Here is a 12,695-nt window from a genome sequence, read left to right on the forward strand (position 1 = left end):
GGTTGGCCCAGGATCGGACATTGTTTTGTTCTTCTGTGCATTGGGGTCGCTATGAGTCGGTTCTGACTCAATGGCACCTGACAACAACAACAAGGAATTGCTGGAAGACAAATTGAAATCTTTTAACAAAATGATGCAGCATTGGAGGCACTCACTCATCTGTGTCAAGAAACATGACAGACTGAAAGAGATTCATATTTGTGCCCATTCCAAAGAGGTGGCCCGACCAAATTGTGGAAGTTATCGAACATTATTATTAATATCACATGCAAGTAAAATTTTTCTAAAGATAATTCAAAAGCAGCTTCAGTAGTATATCAATAGAGAAGTCCAGAAATTCAAGCCGGATTCCGAAGAGGATGTGGAACGAAGGGTGTCATTGCTGACATCGGATGGATCTTGGTTGAAAGCAGAGAATACCAGAAAGTTGTTTGTTGTTGTTTGTTGTTAAGTGTGATCGAGTCAGTACCGACCCATAGTGACCTCATGCACAGCAAAACAAAACACTGCCCAGTCCTGGGCCCACCTCACTACTGTTACCATGATTGAGCCCATCGAGGCTGCCACTTGGCCAATCCATCTCGTTGGGGGTCTTTCTCTTTTTCTCTGACCCTCCGCCTTACCAAACGTGATATCCTTTTCTAGCGACTGTTCCCTCCTGACGTTATGTCCAAAGTATGAGAGACCAAGTTTGGCCATCTTGGCCTCCAAGGAGCACTCTGGCTGCACTTCTTCCAAAACAGATCTGTTGGTTCTCTTGGCAGCCCATGGTACTTTCAATATTCTCCTCCAACACCATAACTCAAAGGCATCAATTCTTCTACGGTCTTCTTTATTCACTGTCCATCTTTCACATACAAATGAGGTTATTGAAAATACTTGTGCTTTATTGTCTACGCAAAGGCTTTCGATTGTGTGGATCATTGGCAACGTTGTGAAGAATGAGTATTCCAGAACATTTGTTGGGCTCATGAAGAACCTATATGTAGACCAAGAGGAAGTAGTTCTGACTCATAGTGGCCCTACCTATATAGTGTTTCCGAGACTGTAAATCTTATAGGATCAGACAACATCATATCTTTCTCCTGCAGAGCCACTGGTGGGTTCGAACCACCAACTTTATAGTTAACAATCCAGCACTTTTCCTGTAGCACCACGGTTGTAGGAGTGCCTGGTGGCACCAGTAGTTAAGCAATCTAGTACTAACTGAAAGATTGACAGTTCAAATCTGCACAGAGTCCTGGAGATGTGTTTCAGCAAGGCTGTTGCCTTGACAATGTCATGGAGTGCAATTCTACTCTGCACACGGCGAGTGTCCTGGAGCCAAAATCAACTGGACAACAGCTCATGTTGTTTGTTTTAAAAATAATTGTACGCATATGTGTTGGGCTTAGAAAATTATTTGGTGTCTTTGTAAAGCATGTAAGTTAATCCATAAATAAAGATGTTTATGTTTGGTTTTAGGTTAGAGTAAGAATGTTCTAAATCGCCCTGGTGGTGCAGTGGGTTAGGCACTGGGCTACTAACAGAAAGATTTTAATGGTTCGAATCCACCAGCAGCTCCAAGGGAGAAAGCTGCGATAGTCTTCGTCTGTAAAGATTTATAGCCTCGAAAGCCCAAAGGGGCAGCTCGCCCCTGTCCTATACGGTCAGAATCGACTGATTAACAGTGTGTTTTGTTTTGTTAAGAATATTCTCGTGTTTGTAACAAGTCACACAGATGTGCAGGATCTCATTTCACAGTAATGGGTAGTCAGCAGAGGGTTTGTTCCTTAATGTTTTGAGGAAAGTATCTCTCTGCATCCCTTTTTATTTACAAAATGTTTGACGTTTCTTTCGTAAGCACAGACTCTTCAGGGATAACCCCACTGGTGTCAAGCAGAGTCGGGGTTCACATGGAGGCTGGCCAGCCCTTTGGTCTACCTCCCTGCTATTTCTAAGCAGGAGTTAATTGACAAATTTCCTTTGCTTATTCCTGCAGGCACTACAAAATCCGAAGACCGCGCTGCTCTGCTGAAGAAATTCAATGAACCAGGGTCCCAGTATTTCATTTTCTTACTGAGCACGAGAGCCGGAGGACTGGGCTTAAATCTTCAGGCGGCCGACACTGTGGTCATCTTTGACAGCGACTGGAACCCCCATCAGGTCTGTTTGCCTGTGCCATGGGCTGGCACCCACTCCTCCCTCCAACCATCACCTCTGTGTGGCAGAGCGAATTTCTAAACCAGGGGCATCTCTTCAAAGGGGAAATATTGTATTGTATCATCAGTCCTTAATAATTCTCGGGAATCCCATGTGACAAAGTAGACTGTCCCTCTGCCATCTTTAAGAAAGCAGGTCACACCAGCCCTTTCTCCAACAGACCCACTGGGTGGATTCAAACCACCAACCCTTCAGTTAGCAGCTGAGCACTTAACCCTTGTGTGACCAGCTGATGGATACAGCTGCTCTCTTCTACCCCATGATGTACAGATGTTGAAATATCTTCCATGTGTCTTTGAAGAGCTTAAGGTTTAGATAGAAAAACTCAGATTCTGCTGGGTTAAACCCCATCTGCTGGAATTACTAGACTGCTAGTGTGGTGCTGTAGGATCAGCACTGGACTGTGAACCACAAGGTCAGCAGTTCAAATCCACCAGCTGCTCCTTGGAAACCCTATACAGTGTCGTTATGAGTCAGAACCAACTTGACGGAACTTAACAACAGCACCAAATGGAACTACCATCTAGCAAAGCTGAAGCTCAGTGATTCAATAGTGTTATTCAGTTTGTTCTATCCTGACATTTTTGGACAGCTATGTCAACATACTATTATTTACTTTTTATTTATCTTAATCTACTTTACTTTGATTACCATTATACGAGTGAAACTTGTTCTAAGCATTTGGATGTTTGATACACTAGGGATAACATGTTTTCCTAGAAAATAATAAATATATTTAAAACTAAAATTAAAAGAACAAAGTGCATCTGGTCAGGAGTCAGTATTACACATTGGACATCAACAAGGGACCTTTGTTGTTGTTAGGTGCCATTGAGTCGGTTCTGACTCATGGCCACCGTAAGCAAACAGAACAGAACACTGTCCGGTCGTGTGCCACCGTGTGAAAATATCCAATAGAAGGGACTTTTAGTTGAACTTAATCTGGGCCTCAGCATACAGGTTGAATAAGTATGATGAAAGAATACAACGTTGTTGCACACCTTTCTTAATTTTAAACTATTCGGTAGTCCCATGAGCAAATAACCTGAGAAGCTGGATTCTATGAAGAAAAGCATGGCATCAGGATTGGAGAAAGACTCATCAACAACCTGCGATATGCAGATGATACAACCTTGCTTGCTGAAAGTGAAGAGGACTTAAAACATTTACTGATGAAGATCAAAGAGCACAGCCTTCGGTATGGATTGCATCTCAATGTAAAGAAAACAAAAATCCTCACCACTGGACCAATAAACAACATTCTTATCAATGGAGAAGAGATTGAAATTGTCAAGGACTTCATTCATCTTGAATCAACTATCAACACTCATGGAAGCAGCAGTCAAGAAATCAGACGACATATTGCATTAGGCAAATCTGCTGCCCAAGACCTTTTTAAAGTGTTGAAGAGCAAAGATGTCAGCTTGAGGACTAAGGCGCACCTGACCCAAGCCCTGGTATTTTCAATAACCTCATATGCATGCGAAAGCTGGACAGTGAATAAGGAAAAACTTATTCTGTAGAAGAATTGATGCTTTTGAGTTGTGGTGTTGGAGGTGAATATTGAAAGTGCCATGGGCTGCCAAAAGAACCAATAGATCTGTTTTGGAAGAAGTACAGCCAGAGTGCTCCTTGGAGGCCAAGATGACCAAACTTCGTCTCTCATACTTAGGACGTAGTGTCAGGAGGGAGCAGTCGCTGGAGAAGGATATCATGTTCGGTAAGGTGGACGGTCAGAGAAAAAGAGGAAGACCCCCAACGAGATGGACTGGCCAAGTGGCAGCCTCGATGGACTCAGGTGTGGCAACAGTAGTGAGGTTGGCCCAGGATCAGGCAGTGTTTTGTTCTGCTGTGCATAAGGTGGTTATGAGTCGGTACCAACTCAATGGCACCTAACAACAACAATCTAGGCCTGTCTGTTGATGTGTATCATTTCATTCCTGTTTCATGGCTTCCAGGTGAGGTCCTTAATCTGATCCTCATATCTGCACAATAAGGGAAACTGAGTCCCAATAAGGCTAAGTCAGGAATCCCAAAATGGCACAAACAATGAAGTGCTTAACTGCCACTAACCAGAAGGGGTGCGTTCATTTCCAGTCTCCAGAGGGCTCCACAAAAGCATCAGTTCTTCTATGGACATATGGAGCAGCTGACCAGTAATATTGGTCTTTTTTTATGATTTAGAGTTTTGTCCCACATTTGCTCCTACTCTCTCCAGAACCTTGTCATGTGATTCCTTTGTAGAGTAGTTGGTAGCCATTCTCCGAGTCCCCCAGTTAATGCGCTCAGCTGCTGATGAAAATGTTGGTAATCGGAGTCCATTCAGCGGCGCCTCAGAAGAACGGCCTGGCAAACTCCTTCCCAAAGATCACAACCTGCACCGTGAACACCCAAGTGGGCTTAGATAGTCCCATTGGCTTTGACTGTGTGCTAGAGCCATATTTGTCCTTTTCCTCCTCACTGAAAGACTTGCTCATCCTTTTAAATGGATTCAAAAGGTCAGCACAGGTAAAAATAAAAAAGATCCCAACCACCGAGAACCTTGTAGAGAACGATTGTGCTCCTGGGTGTCAGACCCCTTTACCCGGACCCTAGTGCAGGAAGGAGACGCACCATGAAGTTTGCTGTTATGTAGAAGTACAGTTAAGGAACTCCGCTTCAGAGGGCGTGACTACGATCAGCTCTGGACTGCTAACCAAAAAGTCTGCAGTTCAAACCCACCTGCTGCTCCTCGGAAACCCTATCCAGGGTCAGAACCAACTCTACAGCTCTCAACAACAACATCTTTTTATTATTCCAAGGGTAATACACCTTGAAAGCCAGAAAAAAACGAAAATTAAACTACATTAGCAAAATTACATAGTTAGCGAAACAAAGACATTGAAATAACACTGTAACCTTATTAGGGATACTGGTGGCTCAGTTGTTAAGCACATGACTGCTCACCTAAAGATTGCAGGAGAGAAAGATGAAGGAGTGTGTTTCTCCTTCATCTGTAAAAGATTACAGCCTTGGAAACCCCATGAAACAGTCCCACTCTGTCTTAATATATTTCCATCTGGACAGAGAAACATTAGCTGTATGCCTTTCCTGTGGGTTTTATATGTAACATATACATAGATAACTTTAAGGAGAGCTAGTAGGAGCTCTGGTAGCATAGTGGCTAGGAATCAGGCTGCGAACCTTAAGGTCAGCAGTTCGAAACTCCCAGCTGTTCTGCAGAAGAAAGATGAGGCTTTCTGCTTCTGTAAAGATTTACAGCCTCAGAAACCCTGTACAGGGTCGCTATGAGTCAGAACCGACTCCACAGCACATAACCACCACCACCAGTAGGACAGAAGGTTACCTGTTGAACTGCTAACTGCAAGGTCAGCAGTTTGAATCTATCAATTGCTTCTCGGCAGAAAGATGAGACTTTGTGCTCCCATAAAGACTGACCGCCTCGGGTGGGGAATAGTGTTAGGATGCTTGGCTGTCTTTTGAATCTTGGTTTTCCTTGCCTACCATTGTAAAATAGACACTTGAGGTGGGGAGAAAGGAATAGTCAGAATCATCACTAGAATCATCACTACAGTAAGCTTGTAAGTCTGTCTTCAGCCTATAACTACTGATTGGAATGCCTTAAAGGGGGCTAGAAGTTGCCCAGTGAAAGAGGAGTCCTGTGGAGCCTTTACATTGCACAAGACCATAGGCAGAATCCATAACCTCATCCAGAACCGAATGAGGTAGGAAATTTCAACTGGAAAGGACAAGTAGACCAGCCTGGAGTGACTAGAAGAACAGAAGGTACTTCGTGAAAGAAATACCGGCAGGAAAAATCTGAAACAACAGCAGTCTGAGTGTTTACTACAAGAACAAGGAAGCTGTTTGCCTGGGAGCCATCAAGGGGTCAGGATCCCTCAGAGCAAATCCCCTGCCAAGACTGAGACGCAAGGAGAATACATGAGCAGGCATGTGGTCTGGCTGGTGACCTTGTTGATCACCGATAAGGGGAGGAGGGAAAAAACCAGCAATGAAGTTGTCAGCTAAGCCCAACCACATTCAGTAGACCCTGTGAACCTGGATGGCCAGCAGTACGGCAAGACCCGGGAATTCCTGGGCCCAGAGGCAGTGACATGGCCACAGAGGACTAGAGCGGAGAGTGAAGCGTCCAGCTGATATGAAGTGAGGGGAGATGCACAAGAACACCCATACTTGCAGATACTACCACTTGACCTGGCTTCGATGGCTGGATGATCAGAACTCAACTAGAAGACGAAAGAAGAGAGAGGGGGGAAAAAAGAGTCACCTGCTACAATATGATGAACTTGATCTATACTTATGGATGTAGTAGCTCAAAAAAGGGAACAAATCTTTACAGGAGAATCACTCCCACCCCCTCGGTGCACAGGGTTGACAGGGATGGGCAACTTAGACATTGGCTACCCAAAATGGGGGGCCTATAAAGGCAAGAAGTGACTGGCTTGCAAGCTTTCAAGAGGGAACCTAGTTCCAGACAGGGTGGGGGAAGGTAGAATCACCATTGAACGATTTCTAATCTGTTGGGGCCTGGCTGGCGAAAGGCAATGGGGATAAGACTCTTGTGGTACAATAGTGAATAATTGCCATCAGGACTGACTGGGAGGCTAGGAAATACAGAGGTAGATGTTTTTTTGACAAAAGGAGGAGAGTGATTGATTTTACAGCCCGGGAGCGGAGGTCTCTCGGACCATCAGGTGAGAAGAACAGAGAGTGGGACTGTACCCAGAGGGGTAGTGACGCCAGGGATGGAGACAGAGACGATGATGTGGACAGATGGAGCGGCTGAGGATAGTGGACTCAGGGAGGGAGAGGGGCTGTGTGCTGGCGGCCGGGGGGGGGGGGGGGGGGGGGGGGGGGGGGGTGGGGGGGGGGGGGGGGGGGGGGGGGGGGGGGGGGGAGGGGCGGGCCTGTGTGGTGTACCCTTTGGTTATTTGATGATGTATGGAGGAGATTGTAATTATTGCAATAAAACGATGAGTGTAGAGCTGATGTTCTCCCATGTAAACCTCACAATAAAAATGTTAAAAAAAAAAAAAAAAGAAACCCTCGGAAACCCCATAGAGGGTTGCTATGAATCAGAAGTGACTCTACTCTATACAGCTGTAGGGTCATAATGTACGTACCTGGTACCCACTATTGCCCAGTTGATTTGAACTCATAGCTACTTTATAGGACAAACTAGACTTGTCCCGTAGGGTTTCCAAGGCTACAGTCTTAGCAGAAGCAGCCGGTCTCATCTTTCTCCCAAGGAGCAGCTGGTGAGTTCGAACCACTGACCTTTGGTTAGCGGCAGAAAACTTAACCGTGGTGACACCAGGGCTCCTGATAATGTACGGGGGGGGGGGGGGGGGGGGGGGGGGAGAGAGAGAGAGTTGAAAAAGTTGGTGGGAAAATGAAATTTAAAATAATGGAGTTTTCTCATAAACTTTTTTGATCCCCCTTGTATATCTCTATAAATTGTAGCTTTCTCTTATTGTATGGTTGTGTCATTAAGTATTCTAAAGCATCATTTTTGTGGTCACATACTTTGCTAGGTTTATTTTACATACAGTGGTGGTGGTGGTTATATGCCATGGAGTTGGTTCTGGCTCATAGCGACCCAGTACAGGGTTTCCGAGGCTGTAAATCTTTTTGGGAGCAGAAAGCCTCCTCTTTCTCCTGCGGAACAGCTGGTAGTTTCGAACTGCTGACCCTGAGTTTAGCCGCCCGATTCGTAACCACTACGCTACCAGAGCTCCTATTACGTACAGTTGTTGTTGTTGTTATGTACCGTGGAGTCGTTTCCGACTCATAGCGACCCTGTACAGGGTTTCCGAGGCTGTAAATCTTCGCAGGAGCAGAAAGCCTCATCTTTCTCCCACGGAACCGCTGGTAGTTTCGAACTTCTGCCCTTGAGGTTAGCAGCCTCATTCATAACCACAATGCTACAGTAGAATGCAATAATTTATGTAACCAATCTGTACTGCTGACTACTTAATGACTTTTGTGGTTTTTGTTGTTGTTTTAACACAATAAATAACGCTGAGATGCAGCGCCTTATTTCTAAATCTTTGTATATATCCGTAGGAGAAAGTATTCACAATGCAATTTTGGAGTCAGAGACTCCAAATTTGCCAATTGTGCCACATTTCTGCCCCCAGCTATTGGCCCATTTACAACCCCAGTAGCGATGCCTTTCATTCTCCCCAGCTAAAGACTGAGTTTTTAATAGGGTGGTGGTGGTTGTGTATTGTCTAGTGGATTCTGACTCACAGGTTGTAATCTTGGTGGGGGAAGATCACCAGGACTTTCTTCCATGGAGCGGCTGCTATGTTCCAACCATCGACCTTTTAGGTTAGCAGCCGACCACAGGGCTTTTTTAATTTTTTTAAGTTTTTATTGTGCACTGAGTGATCATTTACATGGTAGAACATCGGGTTTACTCTCATTGTTTCATTACAATGATTACAATCTCCTCTGTGCATCACCATTCAACAGTATCTGCTTCTATTCCCTCTGGTTTTTGGGGGGCAGATGTACACAAAAACACTCAGTAATGTATAATCATTTAAACAACCCAAGGGCACATTCTGCAAGCCTGTCTCCTGGCCACCAGCACACAGCCTTTCTCTTTCCATGAGTCTAGAGTCCTCAGCTGCTCCCTCTCTCCATGTCCCCATCTCTGGTGTCGCTGCTTCTCTGGATAGGGTCCTGCCTTCCACTTGTGGTCTTCTCCACAGGGCTGCTTTTGATGGGGTTAACCCACTGCCATCTGTTCCAACACGTAGCCCCCCTATAAAAAGTTTTTGAGACTGTGAATCTGTACAGAGCAGGCAGCCTCATCTTTCTCTTGTGGTGCCACTGGTGGGTTTGAACCTCTGACCTTTCTGTTAGTAGCCCAGTGCTTTGTTGTTGTTGAGTGCCGTGGAGTCAATTCTGACCCATCGTGACAACCCTGTATAGGGTTCCCAAGGAACAGCTGGTGAGCTTGGACCACCGACCTTGCAGTTCAAATGACTTTGCGGTCTGACGCATCAGTCCACAGCGTCACACCAGGTCAGCCTGGTGCCTGGGTCCTAGGACATTTGCCATCTGAGCAGTCTCTGAATGGCTAATGTCCATGTGCATTATTCAGTCATGATTCTAAGAATCGTCAGTCACACATCACGCTAACAGAAAGACATTTCTTGCAACTTTTTGTGATTACTGAAGGCCTCGCTCTAATTTTAAATGTGTAGGTTTTTTATTAGACACAGCTTCAGATGGCGAGCCCAGGGACTGGTGGAAATGTTTTGAGACCTGCATTCCAACACCTGAACCAGAGTCTCATTTAGCTAGGCTAAACTTGAACCCAAATCTGAATTAGGAAAGAACTTGACTTTCTCCAAACATGGTGGTTTGTATGTTTTCAAGATGGCAGCAGTATCTTGGGAATGCTAATGGCGTAGTGGTTAAAGTGCTCAGCGGTTGGCTGAAACGTGGCGGTTTGAAGCCACCAGCTTCTCTGCAGGAGAAAATTGGGGCTGCCGGCTTCTGTAAAGATTGCAGCCTTGGAAACCCGAATGGACAGTCCTGTCCTGTGGGGTCACAATGAGTTGGAATTGACTTGGCAGCAGAGGATCGATTCTGTTGTATGTTGGTTTTAAGTGGACTATCACATTAGCAAAGTGGATTCAATTGTTTTTGTTGGTGGTTGCTCATGACGAACTCACATACAAGTGGATAAAGTGCCGCCCAGCGCTGCGTTCGTGTCAGTACACCATTGTTAGTGGGGGGTGGGGGGGTCTATGGTTGTGAAGTGCCGCCCAGCCCTGCGTTTGTGTCAGTACACCATTGTTAGTGGGGGGGTCTGTGGTTGTGGCCGTTTTGTTAGTCATCTCACATTCCCGGACTCTCTGTTTCTACAAGGTCCCTGGGTTTGCTCTTGGCTACTAGCTAAAAGGTTAGCCATTCAGACCCACTCAGTGCTGACGAGGAAGAGAGACCTGTGATCTAGGACCATCAGTTTACCACCAAGAAGATTCTGTGGCCCTTCATTCGACTCTGTTGCACCTGCTTGCCATGAGTTGGAACGGACTCAACAGCACTGAGGTTCAGGGGTGCTGGGGGTCGTGGTGTTGTGCTACTTTAGCCAACATTTGTGTACGATTGGCCCTTCCTGATGACACGTCCAAAATAAGCCAGCTGAAGTCTCCCGGTCCTCTCTTGTACGGTGCATTCCAGTTGTTTTCTTGTAAGTCCTACTCATCCATCCCCCTGGCAGTCCACGGCAAATTAAATACAAATGTTTTAGTCTGAGGGTTCGCTACTGAAGCAAAAGCCGTCAGGGTTATATATACATACACACACATATATAAGACAGCGGTGTTATCACTTGTTATAAACATCAGCTGTACAGGTGAGCAAGTCCTGAGTCCACTGGTCAGATGTCAGTCTGGAGACTATGACTCGCAACTGCTGGGCTGATGAAACATGACCGGCAGGTCAGATGGCAGGCTGGCAGGATCGGCAGATGGTAGATTAGGCCACTGGCTCAAGCCCAAAGAACCGGAGGTTAGATGACAAGCCAGATGCAAAACCAGACACGGCAGAAAAGGAAGGGAGCTTGCTCTGAGTTTTCCCAATACGTTGGAAGCCGGTCACACCCCGAGGAAGCTTCCATTCAGAGTGGATCTCATTGTGGAGATGTTACATGGTATGAGATCTCAGCCTGAGGAATCACTGCCTCCTAGATGCCAAACCGCTGTACCTTAGCCCTCATGCGTGGGTGGCTGGTCTGCTCGCTGGACCCTGGCACACTGACCCTCACCGTGAGCCTCTGTCCTCTCTCTTCAGGATCTGCAGGCGCAGGACCGTGCTCACCGCATCGGGCAGCAGAACGAGGTACGGGTGCTGAGACTCTGCACCGTGAACAGCGTGGAGGAGAAGATCTTGGCTGCTGCCAAGTACAAGCTGAACGTGGACCAGAAGGTCATCCAGGCGGGCATGTTTGACCAGAAGTCTTCCAGCCACGAGCGCCGGGCCTTCCTGCAGGCCATCCTGGAACACGAGGAGGAAAACGAGGTACGGGGCACGGGGGGACCTTTTGGTTACTGAAGGGCTGACGGTGACTCTTTGTTCCTTACAGAACATCCGGAGTGGGCATTAAATAGAAAACAAATATGCTACACCCCACTCCAAAAAAAAAAAACAAAACAAAAAAAAAACCCACTGCATAGAGCCCGTTCTCACTCATAATGACCCAATAGAACAGAGTAGAACTTCCGCACTGGGTTTACAAAGGTATTAATCTTTTTTTCAAGATTTAAAAAAAAAAATTGTACCCATCTATATACAGCCAAACATTTGCCATATCAACCATTCGTATGCTCCAGTCCACACGTTGTATACCATCACCAATATTTATTTATAAATCTTTTTTCTCTCTCCTTTCTTTTTCATTCTTCCCTTGCCCCCTTCCTTCTCTCTGCACACCCCCCCCTCGCTTTTTTTTTTTTTTTTTTTCTTTCTGACAAGTTTACAATGGTTTGTCCCAAAGAGAAAAAAATAGACATTGTTTCCCTTCCGGTACATGCGGTGGGGGGTGGGGGAGAGATTTTCTTTGTTTCCCTTTCTTTCTTCTTTTTTCCTTCCTTTTCATTTTAACTGTCTTCCCCATCACCCAAGTTAGCACAAGTCTACAGTCTCCCCAGTGAATAATTCCCCTTCCCTCTCACCCGCTGGGAACCATCATAGAATTTTTATTACAGAATGAAAACCTTTTCTGGACTTTTTACCACAGTCGTCTCATACAATAGCTGTTCCTTGGCGACCAACTGATTTCACTCAGTGAAATGTCCTCTGAGATCCTCCGTACTATGTGGTGTTTTGTAGATCCGTTATTTTTCAGGGTTGTATAATACTCCACTGTGTGCATGCAATGAAGTTTGTTCAGCCATTTCTCTGTGGATGAGCATTTACGCCGTCTCCATCTTTCTGCTGTTGTGAATAGCAGTCCATGATCATGGTGATGAGTGTATCTATTCATGTCATGGCACTTATTTCTTGAGGACATGTACCAAGTAGAGGGAGTTCTGGGTCATGTTATCAGGAGGGGCCAGTCCTTGGAGAAGGATATCAATGCGTGGTAAAGTGGAGGGTCGAGAAAAAAAGAGAAAGACCCCCAACGAGATGGATTGGCACAGTGGCAGCAGCAGTGGGCTGAAGCGTAGCAACAACCGTGGGATTGAAGAAGAACCAAGCAGTGTTTGTTTCTGTTGTACACAGGGTCGCTATGAGACAGAACCCACTCCACGGCACCTAAAAACAACAGTATCTTCACGTTCAACCTTTTGAAAAAGTGCCGTGCTGTTTTCCCACAGTGTTTGAACTATTTTACAGTCCCATCAGCAGCAGAACATGTTTTAAAATTGGCAAAGGTGTGAGACAGGGTTGTATTCTTTCACCATACTTATTCAACCTGTATGCTGAGCAAATAATACGAGAAGCTGGGT

At 45.7% G+C, this 12,695-nt stretch overlaps 1 protein-coding gene across 3 annotated transcripts in view; it reads left to right on the forward strand.

Annotated features, from left to right (window-relative positions):
- SMARCA2 (SWI/SNF related, matrix associated, actin dependent regulator of chromatin, subfamily a, member 2) overlaps window positions 1-12,695 on the forward strand; it is a 225,739-nt gene that overhangs the window by 120,368 nt on the left and 92,676 nt on the right. For all 3 annotated transcript variants that reach the window (XM_006863737.1, XM_006863738.1, XM_006863739.1), the window contains exons 23-24: window positions 1,982-2,145; window positions 11,038-11,265. In XM_006863737.1, the coding sequence (XP_006863799.1) occupies window positions 1,982-2,145; window positions 11,038-11,265 (392 nt within the window). The remainder of the gene's footprint in view (window positions 1-1,981; window positions 2,146-11,037; window positions 11,266-12,695) is intronic.

Source organism: Chrysochloris asiatica, unplaced genomic scaffold (genome assembly GCF_000296735.1).
Source record: "Chrysochloris asiatica unplaced genomic scaffold, ChrAsi1.0 scaffold00056, whole genome shotgun sequence".
Classification (NCBI taxonomy): Eukaryota; Metazoa; Chordata; class Mammalia; order Afrosoricida; family Chrysochloridae; genus Chrysochloris; species Chrysochloris asiatica.